Source organism: Melozone crissalis, unplaced genomic scaffold (assembly GCF_028551555.1).
Source record: "Melozone crissalis strain CALT ecotype California unplaced genomic scaffold, PUWL_Pcris_2 ptg000013l_1, whole genome shotgun sequence".
Taxonomy (NCBI): Eukaryota; Metazoa; Chordata; class Aves; order Passeriformes; family Passerellidae; genus Melozone; species Melozone crissalis.
Window position 1 is genome coordinate 64404492 of NW_026535791.1, and position 21956 is coordinate 64426447.

The following is a 21956-nucleotide window of genomic DNA, read 5'->3' on the forward strand; positions in this document are numbered from 1 at the left end:
CTATGTGTGTGTGTATGGGTATGTGCATATATGAGAAGCTTCATTATGGTCTCAGCTGGGAGAAGATGGCTGATGGTTTTCCCAGAAGTTTCACTTTACCCAAGTGTAAAGACTCTAAAATTTCACTTTACCAAACTGTAGTGATTGACAGTTCAGTGTATAACTTGAATCAAGCCTTATTCTGCAAAGTACAAATCCATGATGCCACCCTACAGTAGGGATGCTGGGATCAAAAGGAACCTGGAGATCTTTGTGTCTCTCCATCCTCTCCAGTCACAGCCCAGATGCCCCAACAAGACTGGATGTTAAATTTTCAGACAGCTCAGTTTCAGGAAGGTGAAATTCATCCCATCTGACTAAACAGTGAGTGCTTCTATACAATTAAAGAACAGGTTCTTTTTTCCTGAACCTGGAATGAATATAATTTCCCTTATACAAAAAAAGTAAATAACATAACTACACACAGAAGAAAAAGGGTCTGTGTATCACATATGTTTGCAGAACACTTGTGTGGTTATTTACTGCATCTAGGCATGTTGTGAATATGTAAATGAAGCTGGACCAATCTCATACTGACACAAGCAGTGAAATGACTACCCCTTCCTATCAACAATGTGATCTATATCAACAATGTGAATGATTTGTGGATTTGCATAGAGGTAATAAGTTATAGCTCTGTGACCTCACAGTGCTTGTAGATTTAGGAATATTTTTGTCAAAGTTCCTCTGACAGTCTCTGTTTGTCTCAGCTATTGAATTTTACTCATATACTTTCAGATTGAAAATACTACACTTCCATAATCTAAAATAAATATTAGGAGTCCTAATACAATATATGTGTTCAAATCTCAAGCTGCATCTCAAAATTTCTTTTTTTTTTTTTTTTTATATAATATTTGCTTGCACTGTTCAGGACTTTTTTTCAGTGAATTAAAAACTGATAAATTGCAATGCCCAGAAGGTCCACTAGAGGAATAAATTCTATCTGAAAAGAGATGAAAGTGACTGACTACCATAATTTCAAGCCAGTTTTGAGGCCAGTTCAAACCAAGAAAATTTAAGTTGCAGAATCCCACTTTTGGTAGGAGAGTTACTACTCATTAGGCATTAACAATGCTCACAGTCTCCCCACAACAGAAAAATGCTGCAAAGTTTAAAGCAAACTATTAGAAAGGTTACCAAAACAAAGGTTGCATATTAAACTTGGAAAAGTGAGATTGTAAATAAATGCTATGCTTTTCCTTATCTAAAAGAAGCACTCACTCAACTGAAAATGCAACTTGGTTTTTAAATTATCCTTTCTCAGATCTCTTCAGAGAGAAGGACATGGCAAGGCTGCTCTGGCACATGGTGCTTTGTGATTAGAAGCCAGTCTGGGCTGCTGGAGGGGCAGGCCTGGCCAGGAGCAATGGGAATCTCTGCTGAGCTGGGTGGGAATGGCTCTTTGCACAGCACTGCCTCTGCCTGAGACACGGGGACTGCAGGGTTAAATTGCTTGGGACACTGCTCTTAATCAAAGTGTCTCTAACACCCTGCAGGGCTGAAAAAAAATGGTGCCTGAAATGACAGGGATAGAGAGCAAGCAGAGAAAATGCTAAAATATCCTCAGAAGCCATGTCAGTATTTGGTCTGAAAAGCTGTTTGGATCTCTCTCTGGTCAGAATGACCCTGAGAAATGTTAGAAAGTCTCTTTTCCCAGCCTGGCACTTGAAGAAGGAGTCAGGGCTCTTCATTTCTCGGTCTCAAGGTTGTTTATTGTTCCTTATCTATAAAATTCTTTCTCCTGTCCTGCTGAGGTCCATCCAGCAGGACAGTTCCAGGCACTCTGCCTGCCCCCAGGGTGGTGTTATGTCTTTATACTAAAAACTACGTGTACAATGTTTACAATTACTTTCCAATACCTATCACCTATGTTAGGCAGTGACCTTCTACTCTAAACCAATCTAAAAGTGCCAACATCACAGCAGAAGACGGAGGCCAAGAAGAAGAAGGAGAAAGGCAGGACGTGCCCAGATCCCTCCATCTTGTCCCCTGAACCCCATTCTAGAAACCCCAAAACCTACTTTTCCACATTGTGATAAATTCACTATTGTTCTACTTAATTTGTTGTGACCTGGCAGGGGTCTTGACTAGGGATGTTCTGGGTTCGTACAGAAAGCAGTCTTTACTGGTACATTTAGGAACATGACAAGAAATTCTGTGCTGCATGTGGCAGTGCAGAGCTCCCAGCACAGGGCAGAGCTCCCAGCACAGTGTTCACAGCACATTTCAGAGCTCCCAGCACACACTGCTCAGCAACAGGCAGGGCTGGAGGCTTTTATCTCCTCAGGAGTCCCAGGCAGCTGACAAACAGAGCCCTCACACACTGCCTGAGGCTGTGGGAGGGTCTTGACCTGCTCCACTTCTTGTAGTAAAGGCCATATCACCAAGAAGCATCCTTGAATGGCCACTTTGCTTCCCACCCTGCCTCGCTGAGGCCTCCAGTGCTTTGTCCTATTCCTGCTGCCCAGGATGTCCAGAAAGATCACCCCTTGTGCCACAGCAGTGGCCATGGCCATCTGAGACTATCTGAGCCAGAGTTCACCCACCCTGCACAGGACAGAAAGGGATCTAACTCAGTGCTTCACCTACCCAGCAGAAAAACCTGCTGTAGAGCACCCAGGGCCAAAATCTGAGGAGTTCTGCTTAATTCTGTGACCATTGCATGCTGTCAAAGGCTAAGAAGCTCACTCTTCATCCCTGCGCAGCTGCCATCAGGGGCCTTTCTGCAGCAGCAGCAGTGGAGAGAACAGGGAGAGAGCAGGGAGAGAACAGGGGGAGAGCAGGGAGAGAACAGGGGGAGAGCAGGGAGAGAGCACAGAACAGGGAGAGAAAAGGGAGAGAACAGGGAGAGAACAGGGAGAGAGCAGGGAGAGAAAAGGGAGAGAGAAGGGGAAGAGCAGGAGAGAGCAGAGAGAGAGTAGGGAGAGAACAGGGAGAGAAAAGGGACAGAACAGGCCACCTGTCCCAGCAGGTCAGAGGGGCGCCTTTGTCCTCTCCACTGTCAGCTTCTGGGGTGGGCTCTTGCCTGCCCATTTAAATCTTCTGGACTTGACAGATGAATCCTCCCACAGTGACCTTTTCCTCTGGCTTGTTCTGTGAGTTACCTTCCAGCTCCTCCTACTCAGCTCCTAGCACATTGTCCCCACACTGAAATCAGACCCTTCCCCACTGCATTCCAGAACCACACCAACTCTTCATTCTTGCACAGTTCTCCCAAGTCTTCAGCTTGGTTCCTCCTACAAATCTCTTTTTAATGTCTTGCTTTGTCATTCCTCTTACTCTGGCCTACAAAGACACTTTTTTTGCCAGTTCTCTTGAAAAACCTTGACAAAATTATTTTTCCATTCAGATTTCCTGCTTGCCGTTCCCAGGTGCTTCCATTAGAATAGACAACAGCTGAATGACTAACAGAATTGCTGCTCCAAGAGAAATAGTATATTTGATAGAGTACAGTTATGATAGAGTACAGTTCAAGGTGGATTTGCAGTGCACATTTTTCATGACAACTTCAGAAAATTGAACAGAATATAGAATTTGTTGAGACATCAAACCTAGAGATGTAGGCAGGTACCCCTGAGTCATAAAAACTACAGTGTTTAGTGGCACAATAGACCCAAGATGTCTCAAGGTGACTGTTCAGCTGAAAATACTGGCCTGTGACCAAGGCTCAGCTATTAAAATTCATTGTTAGGACTCGTTACTGCCAACAAGTCTCTTCTGCCACTTAGCAGAGAAGTCTGAACACGAGTGTGAGTATTAATGAATTCCATGTGGCAATGAAGTTGTTTCAGTCTGAGGCTGTTGGAGTTCTCTTTAGTCCTTACCCAAGATACACCATCTGCCACTGTGAGAGTCTGTCCGAATTTTCCCTCATCTGCCTCACAATTGTCATTGGGAGACCACTGAAGAGAAGACCTGAAGAGAAGACCTGTCTAGAATCTCTGGCTCTGAAGGAGAAAAGTCACACGCCACGGGCCCTGAGACCTGAAAGCTCAGTGTTAAGCTATTGTTTTCACAAGTCAGTTTGCTGTATGTTAAGAAAGGGGCACCATGCCCCGTTTGCAACAATAGCAGCTCTGGAAGCTGTCCCATCTCTCGGCCTGGCTGGACTTCTCCTGAGTTTCAGGTGATCTCCCACAGAAGACCCTCACCTGTTTTACAACCACCATGACAGACAGACTGAGATGTAAGGAGCCTCTCCATCAAGGACTGAGACAAAACTCCTAAAATGCCCCTCTGCTCCTTCCAAGGAGTGGGACTGAAACCCCCAGCCCAGGGCAGGTGTGTGGGGGAGACAAGCTGACAAAGCGAGATGTTTGCTTGCAGGTTGTGACCACTGGAGCTAGAAAACAATGGTTCTTGCCTGCTGCCTAGCTTGGACTCTGTGTATCCCCCTTTCTATCCTTTGTTTCAGTTGCGAAATTTATTCTCCCTTCCCCCAACAAAAAAAGTCTAATTGGGGTGCAAATGAACTGTGCCTTTGAGATCTCCCCCGCATAGCAGGCGAACCCTCGATGGACCGGACCAAAGGACTTCGTCTCTGCGTTGGTAGCTATATACCCTCCCTCTCTCTCCCCCTCTCTCTTTCTCTTTTTCTTTCCCTTAATCTCTCTATCGCATTTTTGCTGGGGTTATTTCAATAAAACTGCATTTGTTTTGATTATCACTGCAAACCCCCTTGTACCGTGTTGGTTTTTGCACCCTGAGATCCCTCCTACGAACCATCAAGTCATCTGTTCACTAAGACGGATCCTGACAGCCACTAACCACTATTTAAATGTTTTAGCATCATGCTTTCTGCTTTTGTGGAAAGGGCTTTCTTTGTCAGACATCCTTGAAAGATAACCATTGTAAGCTCATATGCTGCCTACAAAGAGGAAAACATATTTACATATTTATGTTACAGAAATACCAGGTCAGTTCAAAAGCTATTGTAAACTCAGAACATTTACACATGCACAATAAATATTATCCACATGTAGATGTTTGTTATAGGTGTGCATATACATGTGTGTACATATAAAAGGATCAACCTAATATAAAATCTAAGCCTGCTCTATTATGGTCTGAACCGATCTGAAGTCTGGGCTGGTAGTAAAGATCACTTTACTTACTTTTTATTCTTCTTTTGAATTTTTGGGAAGTTCCTCAAGCGTACACAGAGCTATGTGAGAACCAGAACACTGCTCATTTATGGACCACCATAGTTTTTTGGGATGGGGGTTGTGTTTCTTGCTCAGTTATTTTTCCTCAGTGACAGTGCCAAAGCCCATGAGGAGATCCTTAGTGCCATGGCAATACAAATCTCAGTGGTATTTCTGAATGAACTTGTACACTTAGGAATGTTTGGCTATTTCTCAAACAATTTCTGCTTCCACTAAGTTCTATCTGGGGAGGTACAAGACAAGAGTGGCCCTGCTCCTTACCTCAGCAGGAGCTGTGATTGTCCTTTGCGCAAGGTGGCAGCAAAAGAAAGCTCTTCCATCTCTGTCCTCTCTCCCTGCACTCCTCCTGCTAAGGAGAGCAACTCCTTCAACTTTATTAATTGTGTTTTAAAAACCAACTGTTGCTAGTGGGTAATATATGTCTGAACAATACAGGGAGTTACTGATGCCTTTTACTTTGGGAAAACATCACATTTCAATCTCCATTTCTTTACCAATATTCCCCTGGGGAAAAGCTAGAAAATTGAATGCAAAGAAAGGAAAACTATGAGACAAATCCCCCTTAAATCACTGATTTTCCCTTTCTGATTTTATTTTTACAACAGGGTATTTTTCCAATGAAAACACAAATTACTTTAGGAGAAAGGATAGAGTCCAAGAAAAATAAAATAAAATAAAATAAAATAAAATAAAATAAAATAAAATAAAATGTTAAACTCTATGCTTAATTAAGGCATTGTCACATGTCAAATTGTGACAAACTGTGATGGAAGTACCTGTGGAACACCAAGTTTCAGCATAATAATTTGGTTTGTCAGTAGGAATAAATAGTCTGCAGAATCTGACTACTGAAGTCCCAGTTAGCAGTTATCTAGATGAAATAAAAGTGCGGAGTCCACCCTGCTAGTTCTCCTGACCCTAATTAACATTTGCTGTTTGGATATTTTTGGAAGGAGTTTTTATTTGCTTGTTGTTTTAAGGAAAATATTTATTTTGTTGAATGGAAGGTTCTACTGCAAATATTAGAGTTGATGAAGCTACTTTAAGGTTCATTAAGCCTCAAAATACTCCTAACACATATTCCCCATATGGAAGAAAACCTTGGGTGAATATTTAATAACCTTCACAGATTTGACTCTGTTAAAGTCAATAGAAGTAATAAGAATAGCAGCAAGACTGTGCTTATTTTGAAAAACCAAAGATTACTCACCTTGAAAGTACAAATATAGTAAATATGTTTTTTATTCTATAGGCATGGTAAAAGAATAGCCAGTCAGCTTTAGATATGAATATTCTCTACAACCTTAGAGCTTGTTTTGATGATGATAACCTTATTCCAAAACCATTGTGTTTAACAAAAATTACTTCCAGAACTTGAAGAATATTTTATTATGGAATACAAAAATACTATCTATGTAAAAACAATAAGTTAGTTTATTTACAATACTTTACACTATCCTGCTCTGGGGCTTCCTTTGCACTGGACTTCTTGTCATTATTTTACACACCTTTATAATTTTAACTATAATTTTGCACAAAGCATTTCCAAAAGCATGTCATCCATGTTCACTGCTCCAATGATGGGCCTGAAGAATAATTCAGCAACCACATTAGCATTAATAGATCTCAACAAGGAGAGAACAACATTGAGCTTGGCAAATCTGGCTTCATCACCTCTGTGAATGAGTCTGACGTGTTCATTTAGAGCTTGTTGTGCTTCCCTCTGCAATCCTTCAATGTACTGTGTACACTGCAGTCCAGGTAGATCTGAAAAGAAAAATAAATTATTTTGTTTATATATTTTTGTTTATAAAACAACATTATTCTCACAGAACAACTCCTAACAGCTCACAGACTGTAATTATCACTTAAGGAAAGAAGAAACTTAAATTGCTAGAGCTTCTTGTATGCAAAGCCAACATGCCAAATTTTATTGGGAAGGTCAAATTCTTATCATAGTGATGTTCTGGATATTTAATACTCTTTTTCACAAACGTAAAACATGTTTTTTGTCAACATTCACTTAGCTGCTAAACAAATTAGTTGATAAAAACTTTGATTGAAGAATGGTCTCCAAAACACTATTACAGAGGCGAAGACAACAAAAATAACTTTTTCAATTTTTCACTTCTACAAAAATGTGCTGTTTACACTTAAGGCTTCTTTTGACTGCTGTTTCTACTCCAGTTTATCAGAGGCAAGTACTGGCTCCAGCATGAGACACGAAATTTTCCAATGAACCACAGTAAGGATACTGAAAGATGGAAGGTGCAGAATTAAGGCTATATGGGACCATAGAATCATTTTGGGTGGAAAAACCTCCAAGATCACTGAGTCCAACCATTAACCTAGCATTGCCAGGTCCACCACTAAACCATGCTCCTGAGCAACATATCTACACATTTTTGAAAACTTTCAGGGATGGTGATTCAACCACTTCCCTGGACAGCCTGTTCCAGTGCTTGACCACCCTTTCAGAGAAGAAATTTTTCCTTCCAGAACAATGCCTCTGTCTTTTTGCATTAGACCAGCTTCCAGATTTGACCTGTGTAACATAAGCTTCACCTTAACTATTGTAACTTTTCTCTCTTATCTGTATAGAAAGCAAAGATACAGAAGCAGGGTGATAAATGCAAAGTACCACTGCAGGAACCTAACCACCAATAACTCCCAGTTTGGCAGCGGGAGGGCCAGCAGAGCCCTGTCCCATTTCACAGGATACTGCGGTGCTTGGGAAGTGCCACATCCAGCCTGCCCTATCCTGACTGCCTTTCAGGTCAGTCACCGACGCGATAGTAAGTGACTTGGCAGAACTGCATCTATGGGATTCTCCACAAAGAGAAATGGGAGGGGAAAAAAAATACCACCAAAAAAACCCTATAAACCTCCACGATCATAAGTGCTATACCCAATGCCACACAGCACTTTGTGGCTGGAAGCCCTGAGCTTTCCCTGCCCTGCGGGGCGCGCCGCTCCCCTCGGGCCGGGCAGGAGAGATCCCGCAGCTCCAGGGAAACGAGCAAGGAGCCTCTGCTGTGTCCCAGCCTTCTCTAACCGACTGCCAGGCGCCTGGAATCCGCTTTGTTCGTGGAAAACATCTCTGGAAAGCGCCAGCCCTCCGAACCCCAGACCGGGCTGCCGCCGCACCCCCTCCCTGCCTGCGGCCGGGGTCTTGAGGAAGGAGCAGAAGGTGAAACCTTGCTCCGCGTCCCTCTCCCCAGCACCTTTCCCCCCCCGAGGAAAGCCCCGGCCCTGCCCAGCTTCCCGGGGGATGCAGGCGGGCAGAGAGACCCCCCTGCCCCGCCCGGCCACTCACCCGGGTTGAAGAGCACCGTCCCCTTGAGGTAAGCGTACTCTTTGGTGCTGATGTCCAGGCTCCAGCACTTGGCCAGGAAGCCCTTGATGGCCTGGATCTCTCCGGCCGAGGGCGGGTGCGGGCCGTGGTGCGGCCGGCCCGGTGCTGGTGCCGGTGCCGGCGGGCGCTCGCCGTGCTGCCGGGCGGTGAGGATGCGCTGCAGCATGCTGGGCTCCGCGCTCTCCACCGTCTCCAGGTGCACCCGCTCCTGCGCCAGCCCCAGCAGCAGCAGGGGCGCCCAGCAGCTGCGCACCAGCAGCAGCTGCTCCTCCAGCGGCAGCTCCTGGAAGCAGGGCACGTTCTGCACGAAGCGCAGCGTCTTCACCAGCACGGCCGAGGCCGCCTTGCAAGCCACCTGCGGGCTCCGCAGGGCCACCCTGCGCCGCGACCCGCACGGGCAGCCCCGGGGCGCCGGCCCGGCCGCCGGCACCGCCCGCTCCTCCTGGCTGCGGAGGATGCTGTAGAGGATGCTGCTGTGCCGCCGGCCCTCCGAGCAGCAGCGGCACGCCATGGCCCCGCGGGGCCGGGGTCCGGCCGGGGCCGGGCTGAGCCGGGGGAGGCTCGGCGGGGCTGTCCCGGCCTCCCGATGCCGCCGGCAGATGCGCTCCGCTCGCCTCTGCCCGGCTCCGAAACTTATTTATAGCGGCGGGCGTGTGTGCGTGTCTGGGGGTGTGTGTGTGCGTGTCTGTGTGTGTGCGTGTCTGGGGGTGTGTGTGTGCGTGTCTGTGTGTGTGCGTGTCTGGGGGTGTGTGTGTGCCTGTCTGGGGGTGTGTGTGTGCGTGTCTGTGTGTGTGTGCGTGTCTGGGTGTGTGTGTGCGCGTCTGGATGTGTGTGTGTGCAGCCGCAGGCGCTGTGCCGGCCGCTGAAAGGGGCAGACACTCTTTACTGGCTGGAAAAGAGGCGGGGGGAAGGAGGGGAGATGGAAAACATAACCAAACCCTGTTCCTCCTTCCCTGCTATACCCAGAGGGAGCCGCCTCTGCCCTCAGCCTGCGGCGCGATCCGGTGTGAAAAATGCGTGTATTTTATGATTGGCTTTTCGTAAATATTAAAATGAATATTATATGTATTGTGTGAGAAAGTGATGCTGTATTAATTCTCTTAAGTAGTGTGTTAAATATAGTTTTAGGTTATAAAAAATGTTACAATAGAAACTATGCTATGCAGGATACTTTTTTTAAAGAAAGGACTCGCAGGGAGATAGCAGCCACAGGACACCTAAATCTTTCAGAGAAAGAGAATTTATTGCCCTCTTATCAGAAGAAACGAACTTCTTCCTGCCTCGAAGGTGCTGTTAGGATTCGGAGGAAGAAGTTGACGATGACCAGACAAAATCCTGTGTTTGAAGGGAATTTATGCATCATGTATGAAGTGTGTGAATATGCAGAGGTTATTATTTTTAAGGGTTAATCCTCTGTTAACATGTGTCCTTTTTCGGGCTTGTGCTGCCTAGAAAAGGTACCCGGACGTCCATAACTCTTTGTCTCTATTGTCTCATATTGTCCTAATCCAAACTGTCCACATTTTTATTACTCTAATTGTATTATTATTTTTATAGCCATTGTATTACTATTAAACTTTTAAAATTTTAAAAACAAGCGATTGGCGTTTACCACATCCAGCGAATCGCAGCCTCCTCGCCCAGAGCGGGCCCGCGGGATGTCCCTTCCCGGCCCCTCTTCCCGAGTCCCATCCCGGCTGGGGTTATGCCGGGACGCTTCGAACAGGGCAGGGCAGGGCAGGGAAGCTCCCGCCGCTCTCTCGTTTTGCCACTGTAGAGAGCAGCTCCCGCCCCTGCAGGACCCCACCGAGAAATGACAACCGGCCCTGCTGTCTTCACAAGCACACGAGGGATCTGGGGAGGAGAGAGAAAGGGTGAATTGGCGAAGAAAGAGCGCTGAATTGGGCCAGATTATTAAATTCCCACCGGAGGGGAAAAAGGTGACACCACTAATGACATCGAGGACTTTTGTCAATGCCTGCCCTAAGGAGTGATGCCTTGTGTGCCAAATGAACTCCACAGTGCTGCCGTGCGGGAGGCATAATCGGGCATGTCCCTGCCCAAATGGGTGCACTGTGAGGGCTGCAAACCAGGCTCAGTCAGGGTGCCCTGGGGATGGTGCCGCTGCAGCACCCACTGGGATCCCCCATGGAACCACTCCCATTAACAATTCCCTTGCTCTGCCTGTCAACACCTCGCCCACCGTTCTGATGCCATGTTGTTCCATCCATTTTCACTATCCCTTCAGGGTCAGCTTCATGAATCTCTCTTAGATATTTACTTTCCTGTGACTCATGTCCTCCAAGTGTCATATGAACTCCAGAGCAAGCCTTCCTTCCCTCCAGGCCTTGATGTTTGCACAGGAGGGACAGGGGAATCGTGATTGTCAAATACGGATTCTTGAATGAAAAGTAAACACCTTCTCAGCTGGGCTAAATAAAAGTGGGTGCAGCAGAGTGGAGTTAATAAACACTACAGAAAATAAAGTTACTTCTATCTGCTGCATGTGGGCTAAAACAGAAACATTTTCTGGTTCATGTGATCAGGAAGAACCTTGACAGAGAGTTAGAAAAAGTAGCCGGTTTTAAGCAAAATTCTATACCTTTTCCAGCAGTATCTGCTACCAAAAGAAGACTAAATCACCCTTGGAAAGCTGCTTTTTCTTTCCATAAAAGTATCTTTTTCTTTGTTGTTGTTTTTTTGGGTTTTGGGGTTTTTTGTTTTGGTTTTTTGGGTTTTTTGTTTGTTTGGTTTGGTTTTTTGGTGTTTTTTGTTTGGTTGGCTGGTTGTTTTTTGTTTTGTTTTGTTTTGTTTTTTTAAGCAAATACCATTGAGTACTTTGGATTTTGTAGAAACAAAACAATTTTGAGCAGGATCTTGGCAATTTCTTTTCCCTATTAAGTCAGTCCTACCCTATCAGCTTACACAGGTATAGAGTATTTTCCCTCTAAGTCTTTCTTCACAATTGGACCCAGAGGGGATATTCTTTACAAATGACTTGTGCTTTTTGGAAGACACTTTTTTATAAAGTTATATAGAACACTGATGGTCTACCTCTCTCAGATAAACCTTGTTCTACAAATGCAAGCTTTCCAAAACCTAGATTATCATACTTTTAGTTTTACCTGTGAAACACATTTTCCACAGACCCAAACATGAAAAAGCCCTTTATTGGCTTTGCAGTAGAAGAGAACTGCTACATTGCACCAATTAAGTGATGTCTAAAGTTTGCTGACAGGTCAGTGGTTTCACCAAACATTCTTTAAGAAAGAATAGATGCTAGATTTGCAAAACAAATGTACTAATACTAAATATTACCAAATTTTTAATTTGGATAGTATCACTGCTAATGACAAAACAGACATTTATTTGTCTAGAATATTTCTTTGCCATTCTAGGTTGTTTCCTGTTACAGTCATCAGTGTTTCCTCAGCATTACGATTTTAGATGGTTTCTTTCAGCCTTTTTAGTTTTTTTGGGAAGGGATTGCTCACTAACTTCAGAGGTAAATCTTGCCAATTTTTAGAAAAAGAGCATCACTAAGCTTTTAGTTGTCTTTAGTAGCATTTGTCCTATGAGGTACAGATTATTAGTCTGACCATGGAATCTAGATGTGTTTTTTATGAGTTTGTAACTTGGAAAATATCTCTGGGAAAGCATGGTGCAGCTGAGACCGGAATCATTGCCTTTGCAGCTTTGACCTTGGACTCCAACTGTGGGAATATTCTGCTTATTATGGGAGGATGCTGCTTACACAGGGCTATAGACATAGGAAATATTTGTAAATATAACTTCTATACCAAGTCTACAATAGATTTTTTTCAGTATGTAGCAATATTGGTTGCAGGTGTTTAATTTTTCAAGGTATTTCTTTTTCAAATAAGTCTCAAATGCAGATGCAATATGCCTGTTATATAATGATTTTGCTGACTCTTCATTTTCTAAACAAACTTATACAAAAAGACTTTGTCTTTGATAATTATAACAAAATGTGTACCTCACACTGTAACCAAACTTGGTTTACTATTCAGTGCCAGAAATCACATTGCTGTAGTTACAAGTGTACTTCCTTCTCTGACAAGTGCATGTAAACACTCATTTCTCTCATTCTAATTCTTAATGTACTCTGATATTCATGGAAGTTTATTTTATTCAGGGTAGATCATCTATTTCCAAGCTAAAACATTAGGAATGTTTTAATTTATTTATCCTATAAATATTTATTTGTGTTTTTCACGTTGGTATTTAGCAATTTGTACAGTCTCTATTTAAAAATCTGGGTTCTGTCTGTCCGTAGCATTCAAGCTAAATTAACAACAAAGCATTCTATTCACAAGCAAAACCAAAATCCCTACAGAAATCAAATTGTTTGATGGAAAATGCAGGAAAACCCTTTTAGAATAAAGGGAAAGTGCCTGGTTTCTGTTGGGAGATCTGGTGTTACACAGGCATTACCAAGCTCCTTGTGGTACATTCATGATTAGGATTACAAGCTTCCAGACAAAGGATTACTTGTTTGTATTGTTTGGGGCTTTTTTGGATTATTTTTGTTTTGAGTTGGTTTTGTGTGTGTGGGTTTGTGGTTACAGGGTTTTTTTAACTCAGACAAAGCCTTGGATATGGAGGTGATACAGTGCAGTCTTGGCAGCCTCACTCTCTCATGTTGCTGCTCAGTGTCTCCCTATCACTCATCTGGTAGCACATTTGGTTCTTGGCCAGAGGGCAAGACTTCAGTTTCAGAACAAGACCAAACAAGCATTTGTTTTTATGCCATCAGTGCTTCAGTGCACCATTAGCTTGAGAAAAGCTTTTTTCCAGTGTAGAATTTGATCCTGATGTCCTATAAATGCACACTATTCCTTTTAGTGTAAGTGCTGAAAAATAATATTTGATTTTAAGGTCAGATGTAAAGCAGACTCAATTTGGTGATTAGCATAAGAGAAGTTAACTTTTTTCTACAGTAAAACAAAGTTTAATGTGGAATATTGTTATAAGGATATGATAAGCAATATGTCTTTTGTAAAAATAAATGCTTTATTAAAACAAGGTTTTGGAGTTTAAGTATATTGCTGCTTTTCATTCTTTTCTCATTGTGAATATCCATTAGTTAGACTGATCATCACTCACATTTCCCCTATTTTTTCCTGGGGTGTTTTTTGAAATAAGTGGGGATTAAGGGAAAAGTAGTTTTACCTATGTGCTGTACCACACACTCCTGATGGCACCACTGTCCCCTTCCTGGAGGGACAATGGATTCCTGAGGAGGAGCATCCTGGGAGCTTGGGCCAAAGATGGTTGAGGTGGACCCAGGTCCAGAGAGATGATGACCAGAATTTCCAGAACTTTTTCAGCTTCCCAAAGACTGTGATTTGACAGTGTTTCTGTATCCCACCACCAGCTCACCTAGCAGTATGTGCTTGTTCTGGAGCAGGATGAGCATGTGGTGATATTTTTATGGAATTAGCCAGAGTATATAAAAAGGAGTTTATCCCAGGTTTAGACCTTCCTGCCAGATGCTTGAAAGCAGATGATATCTAATCCGGTATAAATTGTAATGGTACAAAATCAGCCCTTTAACACATCTTAAAGAAACAAGAACATTCAAAAGGTAATAATAATAATAATAATAATAATAATAATAATAATAATAATAATAATAATTTGTTGTTGCTGTTGTTGCTGTTGTTGTTGTTATCAGATCAGTTCTTTGTAAAATGTGGCCATGGCAGTTTGGATGCAGAAATAGCAATTCTGAATTTCAATTTACTCTTATTGGACCATGCACTCCACTGTCATATTTCCACTGGCAGATAGAAAACTTGAGGAGGCCTCACATACCCCAGGCCTGGCCTTTTTTCCTTGTACCCACACGTTAATTCACCTTACCTAATGCTAGGTTACTCTGTTAGTGTTAACTAGGTTTTGGGGTAGGCAAAATTAGGGAAAGAAGCAAACTTGTAAATCTTTTACAGTGGAAGGCACTCAGTTGTTTCCCATTAAAAAAAGATTAATTGATCTTTGGGATCTGTAAAGAGCTGTGGGCCCCAGCAATCCAAAACTGTATAAGCATATTTAGATATGCTATTGGAGTTTCAGTGTTTAGATATAAATAATAACTTATATTTTGGCCCAAAGTGGGTTGATGGGTCTCCCAAACATCTGTCAGTGTGCAATGCTTCAGGGTGCAGTCCCCTAATCCCTCCGGAGCCAATGTAGCATCTCACTGGAGCTGAGAGGTGACTCCCACAGAAGTATTGCTGTTGCTTTCCGTGCCCCAGCTCTGGCACACACCTGATCCTTTGGTAAACCAAATCTTCTTTCTAACCCGGTAGCATTTTTTGTGATACCTATTACAAGAAAAATAGCAGAGAATTGAGGTACCTTGAAATGTGCTTTCCATGTTTTATTTTACCCAGTGACACTTCTGGAGGTTCTGCCCCACCTGAGAAGTTGGAACACTCGTGATACAGCAGAATTATCCCTGGTGAGTCAACAAAAAACTGACACATCAAGGAAAAAACATGTGGTATTCTGCTAATTGAGCTGAACTGTATTCAGCTAGGGCTAAAAAGGGTGCCAGAGCAGGTGGAAAGGTGTGGTTTTACCACCCTTCCAGGAGAATGGGGAAGGAGCAGGAAATACTTCTGCAAACCTGTATTCCACTCAGCCACCAAGTGGAACTGCTCCCTCAGGAAGGTAAAGCCCTAAAATAATAGGTGTTATGGGAGAGGGCTTGTAACGTGCTTTGGTTTTAAATTATTCTTTTAAATATCATGCAAAATTGATCTGTGCTCTTGGTAATGGCACTTGAATAAGGAGCTTGTGTTATAAAATACTAGTGTAGAAAATAGCTCTCGGTTACTTACCTTGAAGAACACATTGCTGATACAGAACAACAGATGGGAAAGAGGCAAAAAGCTCATTTAAGTTAGATACTGTTCAAGGTTGTGGCTTAAAGAATAAAACACATTCTAGCTCTACAGTGGCAGGAGGATACTATGTATCCATTGCCCCAATTTTTAGGTTCAAAGTTCTGTATGTTACTGCAGCTAATTGTCTGAGGCTGGTGAGTCCACAGATACACTTTCATTTGTGACTAGTATCAGAGGATACTCTGCTAATAAAATTTCCATTCAAATAGGCCTATAATTTGGCATGAATTTTATCTGAATATCAATGTGCAGGATTTTAAAATCCATACATCTTTCTATAGGTTTTAATTCAGACACATTTCATCCAAGTTGGGTATTTAAAAATACTGTCCTCTGGTGAATCAGTGATATAATTTCTCATTAGATCAAATTTTTATTATGGTATTAAAGCTGCATTTCTTTCTTCTTTACTATTCTTCAAACATGAGTTTGAAAGATACATATTTAATTTAAAGGTTCACCTATAATCTGTATCACAAATACTTCTGATCTTCAAATATCTTCAGCACTTCCTTGTGCTCTTTGCTTCAATCACCATTCACCAGGTTTCTAAATTTTCTACCCATTCTGTAGCTAGCAGGGAAATCATTTGGCATTCTGTTCTGCTGGCAGACAAGGCAGACTGTATCTTCAGTTTTGTCAAAATAATCACGTTAGCTTACCCTCTTTAAAGGAGGGATTTTTTCTAACCCAGATCTTTCCAACGCAGGCGGATTAGGGAGTGACCCAGCAGTGCTGCTGGTACATTCAGTGCACTTGCAGCCATTGATAGCCCAAAGTACAGGGGGAAGTGCTGACACCTTAATCTATCCAAGCTGCAGCCAGACAGCATCCTTGGCTGGCTACAGCTCAGATTTGAGGCTGAGGGACCATCAACTCCCCTTTCTGCCTTCCTGGGGGCACTGCTAAACTTAGAGCTGTGCTGACTGCGTGCAGCTCATGCTCAGCCCTGTGCCTTGGCAGGGCAGCATCCCTCTGAGTCTGCAAACCCAGCCCAAGACATTAAATCCCACCAGTCCACCGGTGGTTCATCCAGGTTTTTGCAGTTCTTGTATAAAATTAGCACTGTGTTACTACTTTCCAGACTCTGCTTACAACTGCTAGGCTCCTGATACACATTTCCCTATTAATTTAAAGTCACAGGAATAATCCCTGTCAATACTCACCCCCTTGTTAATGAGTAAAACATATTGTATCTGATAAACAACTTTCGAGCTAAAACTTTGAAGGTTCTTTTTTTCTTTAGACCTGTTTCTTAGATATCCTTTGTGCCCATTGCAACACTTTTGCCACTTTCTAAAAGCCTTTGAAGTGTGGACATCAGAACTTTACAGAAGTTACATAAGTGCCACTTTTGCTGTTCCCACCAGTGCCAGAGAGAGACAGTAACTCCCCAACTCACACTCATTATTCTACCCTCCTACATTAAAGAATCATTAGTCTTTGGGGTCATAATTTCATATTGCACTGGGAACTCCCTTCAGACTGCTCCTCTTCTGTGGCATCCTACATAGCTTTCAGATCTTCTTTCAAGAACAGAGCTGTTTATTAGCAGAGGTAGGATGTCTTTCTTGTCTCAATTATTTGTTTGGCTGCATTACCATGTGTTCCATGAGAACAGGTTCAACAATCCAAAGGGAGAGCTTTTCTGGCCTTCAATTACTTCTCCTCATCACCACTGATCCCCATTTTCATCCATAATGCCTACACATCTCTTGAGTTGGAGATGGAAATTTTTTCCTCAGTAAGTGGGTTTTGTTCATTATAATTTTGTGAATTTCTTAAGTCGCTTTTTGCTATTGCATAGTGCTGATGTTTTAAATGGCATATCATGTCACTCAGAAAAATGTCTTACCAGAATTCTAAAGAATATTGTATCTGAGTAGTTTCTTTTGGCTTGACCTAGACAGAGTTGATTATATTGCACTACTATAAAAATCTATTTAGGCTCCCCATAACTGAAAATTTTCATGTAATGTGTTATGTTAGAAAAATGCACATAGTATTATATGATAAAAAGAAAAAAAAAGAAGAGAAAAGATTGTGAGCTTGAATCTTCTGGTGCTTCTAATATCTAAAGACTTGAGTGGTAAAAGTGCATTTTTTAGGTCCACTTCTTGAAACATTCTGAAACCTCTATATACTGGTATACTGGTATATACATCTATATACCTCTATATACTGTTATTTCAGTAGTCACACTGAAATCAATAGCATAAATGTCACTGAAAACCTTAGCCAAATCAAGGTTCATATGCTATTTTAGAGTTAATTGTTCAATAAGGATGTAACAGGCAATCAAATTAATAATGTTTAGCTTGTTCTGCCTTGAATACTAATTAAGTAATAAAAGAAGTACACGGGATGGTCCTATAGTAGCCATAACATGTAACATAGAAAATGAGCATGGAGAAAAAAACTGGAAGAAGAAATTTTGAAGTGATGAGAAATAAAGAAAGGAAAATTAAAAAGAACTGAAAGTACAGAAGTGTGTGCAGAAAACAGAGACCTTTTAAGAATAGACAGAATCAAGATAGTTGGTCCCATAGGAAAAGAAATTATTGATAAATACTTTTCACTTAATTCTCATGCAAATCATACTTTACATAGATCTCTCTTTTTAGTGAAATTTCACCAGAATATGATTATTTTTCTATTTCTTTACTACCTCTAGCATATCAAAGCATGTCTTTCTAGGTTTTGTCTCTGAAAATTTGGGTTCCCTAGAAGAGGCAGATTGTGAATTCCTTCTATCACAATTTTTCATTTATTTTGCTTACTTTTATGCACCATGCAGAGGAAATAAAAAGCACAATGTCATCATTGACACTTCTTTATCTCTCTCTTCCATCCAGAAGCATACTCAGTTTAAATCTTCCACTTTTTTGCAGTCAAGTTTTCTCTGTACACCTGTAGCACAGTAAATCACATCATTACCTTGTCCTTTAATGTGTTAGAACTGCAGTAGCCCTGAGAATTGAAGCTGTTGCTGATTGTAGATATTAATATTTAAAACTTTCACCAATTACATGAGGGTTAGTTTGAGTAAAACTGTCATATTTGCTTTTGATTTGAAATACGACTTTTTAGTTTTTATTAACTATGTTCTACCCTTGCAATAAAAGTTTCCACAGGAAGTATGGAAAATTTAATCTGATATTTTGTAGCTTCTTTTTTAATTCTCCTGAAGCAAATTTTTGTGTTTTCCTTTACTAAACTTAGCAAGAGTTAGTGCTGGAGATGTTTTTCCCCCATCAGCCTCCTTCCCCTCCACCTCCAAAACCTTTGCCAGTTCAGGTCTTTTAAAAATTTAAGTCATGGCCAGCCTGAATCTTTGACAGACTTTCCTGGTAAGGAAAGATTGTTTAACTTGGAAGCAGGTCAGGCTACAGTTAAAAATGTGTAAAGGAGAAAAAGAAAAATTACCTTAATGTAAAAGAAACTGGCTGAGATTTTTTCCCAAGGTGCTGCTTACCAAAGGATATAAAGAATTTGAGCCAGTGCCACAGTAGATGTTGAACTCCTGCCTGACTCCTGGCATTCTTCTCTGATCACTGGAATTACACCAGTGTTAGGGCCTATGTAGAATTGTAGTGTCTTGGACTGCTCAAAGAAACTCCTCTAAGGTTTTTTCCATTCCACAAAATTAAACCAGAGTAGTTTTATTAAGTCTAGGAAGAGTAGCAATGACACAGTGGAAATGGCAGTCACTGTCCAAGTCCTCTAGGCTGTGAGCTGTGTCACCTTCATTCTAATGGTTAAATTAAACCTGCAGTGGCTTCACATCATCATTGTGATGAGTAGAGATACTCTTAATAACTTTGACTTGTTCCCAGTGATCACTATGACTCCTGAAGTTGTGAAGTAACAGAAAAAAGAAATCCAATATGTTCCCATTATATGGAAACTGTGCTATTCTCTGAGACTGTAATTTGGGAAGGATGATACTAAAAGAAAATTAACAGTGTTTTCCCAAAACATTTAAAAGCTGAGGTGATGTTGCTGAAGCACCATCATTTCATGTCTCTGTTGCTGACACAGCTTGTGTAGAAGCAGTTTTAATAAAGTCATTACAGGGTCAATGGAAAATCTCTGTACATATCAGAAGTCTTTGGAGTGATTTATGTAAGTCCATGGATATTCATTATGATGATGTTCTTTCATGTTTCCATTGACAGGCAGAGCAATGTCACCGGTAATGTCCAAAATAAATTATATCATCATAAAACTGGACCTTAAATGCAACAGAATTAAATTTAAGGTAACTGCTAAAGCCTGACAATTAAGGAAAGTTAAAGGACATATTTCAAACAGTAAATTGCCCTGCTCTGGGTAAGCGTTGTCATTCAGTGGGCTTTGTGACACAGAAACAGACACATCATCTGTAATCTGTGCTACAAGGACAGTAGCACAGATTACAGATGATGTAATCTGTGCAATGCAGTGAGAGAGCCTATTCTAAATTCCCTCACCTTGCCTGGTTTATGGGCACTTTGTATCAATACACTGTTCTCAATGCCCTGTGTCTCTGAGCACTTCAGTTTTCTGTATTAGGTGTTCACCATTGTCTGTAACCACCAAAAGATTCCTCAGTGAGGGTTCATGTGTAAGTACTCATGATTATCCCCAGCAATTGTGCAACTGGCCCCAGAGAAAATAAGGAGTGCTCAGGATTTCCTGATCCAGCCTGCTTTTATATTGCCATTTATGTGGAATGATGACAACTAAAGACAGAGATGTGTGTATTGTGCTTAGGATCTCTGACTAGTAATAAGAGGCTGAACAGTTTGGCACAGGGATTATCAATTGGCTGAAGAGGATCAAAACCTCAAGGACAAGCAACAAAGATATTAATTTTTTTGCCTGAGATTATTTATAATCACAAACAGAATTCTGAAGCAAATCAGCTGGTTTGTTTAAGCCAGCAATAAATTTTTCCGTGGGTTCAGTGAGGTCAAGGTTCATCCCACATATTATGGATTTCCCAGTTTATCCTCCCTTCCACACCAGGCCTAGCATACACCTTAATTTTAAAATACTGCAGGCCATGTTCAACACAGTGTGTTGATTTCACTGAAGATACAAAGCCAAACTGGAAACTTGGTTCTCTGATCAGCTGAAACAGAGGTCAGCCAATTTCCTCACCATGAAGCACTGAAAAATGTGAGCAGTACTCACAAAGGTCTGAATCATGATGGCTATTAAATGTTCTGGGTCAGACTGCCACTTTCAGAGAAACAGTGGAAACCAACATAAAAGGGTTTTTTGTAAAAGCCCTTAAAAATAGTCAGCATTTCTGGCTACTATACCAACACAGGGAACATTTACCTTTATATCCATCACTGGTGATGTGCCAGAGCCCTTTCCATCCAGTAAATACTCCAGAGCAGAATCAATTCTGCAAAATTTCCCATTTCACTTTCATTAATCCTGAGTTTTTCCTCTGAAAATGCTTCTGTAGGCTTTACAGGGCCCCTAACTTCAGGATCCAGTCATATCTGTAGTAGTTTTTCCCAAAATATTGAAGATACCAATACACATCTGTGCCACATTTCTTGAAAGCTTTCACTGCTCCTGGGGACAAGTAAAAATGCTTAGAAAAGCTGGGTAGGAGGGCTTGTTCCTTCATAATCATCTAAAGCCATCAGAGTGGTGTTTCAGTTCTTTGTGATAAATGAGAACAAGCAGGAAGAAGATCAAGTGAAAAAGATAATTTTTCGATGTTGAAACCTATCATTATGATGAAATTAAGAATATTATTAATATCCTCAAGGGCGCAATCTGGAAGAAAAAGGCCAACATTTTGAGACTCCAACTTAATACACACAATTTGCATGCTGTTATCTTGATTTGACGGCTAAAAAAGAGTGAGAGCTTCAGTATTTTAATCCAGTCATAAATTTTGGGTCAAAGAAAATGGAGAGGCTTTATTTTCCCCAACTTTAAAAGTTGTACCTGCATGAAAGCCTTGCTGTATATCCCATATCCACTATCAGGGCATTTAACTGCTCAGCCCACTGATTTTGATCAGTGAAACACTACAACTTAAGGGTCCTATGGGAAACTGATGAAAAAAAAGTATAAAAATAATAAATATTGGAGTTATGTAGAGAGAAAACATTGCTCTTTGCTTTAGCAGCTTTACAGCTGTTCAGCTGCTCCATTGCAGGACAAGAGCCACGCAGAAAGGAATGGAAACAAGATGGGTAGAAACAGGTAGAGTAAAATTCACAGAGCCAAACATGTCTGCAGTTTCCCACTAGGTAAGGCTGTTTGCTAATATCAAAAGCTTTATTTGATACTTAATTATATGCAAGAGTAATGTGATTTTTTAAAATAAAATGTAAATTATAAGAAAGAAGTCTGTGATTTTTTATTTCCATTAAATTCACCCTTCAATGAGTGATTTGGACTGAATACTTTTGTTGATTTTTTCAGTAAAATGGTTCAGTTGTGCTCTAA

The 21956-nt window shown here is 41.5% G+C and overlaps 1 protein-coding gene across 1 annotated transcript; it reads right to left on the reverse strand.

Annotated features, from left to right (window-relative positions):
- Positions 1-6577: 6577 nt before the first annotated feature.
- On the reverse strand, positions 6578-9073 carry NR0B1 (nuclear receptor subfamily 0 group B member 1). Its single transcript, XM_054272338.1, has 2 exons — positions 8524-9073; positions 6578-6974 (listed from the first exon to the last, which is right to left on the reverse strand). Exons 1-2 carry the CDS (start codon positions 9071-9073, stop codon positions 6730-6732), a joined length of 795 nt encoding a protein of 264 aa, XP_054128313.1. The 3' UTR covers positions 6578-6729.
- Between the last annotated feature and the right edge of the window lie 12883 nt (positions 9074-21956).

Coding starts and splice junctions, on each gene's coding strand:
- NR0B1 (XM_054272338.1), bottom strand. CDS start 9,073: ATGGCGTGCCGCTGCTGCTCGGAGGGCCGGCGGCACAGCAGCATCCTC. Junction 6,975..8,523: donor GACGGTGCTCTTCAACCCGG/GTGAGTGGCCGG, acceptor TTTTCTTTTCAG/ATCTACCTGGACTGCAGTGT.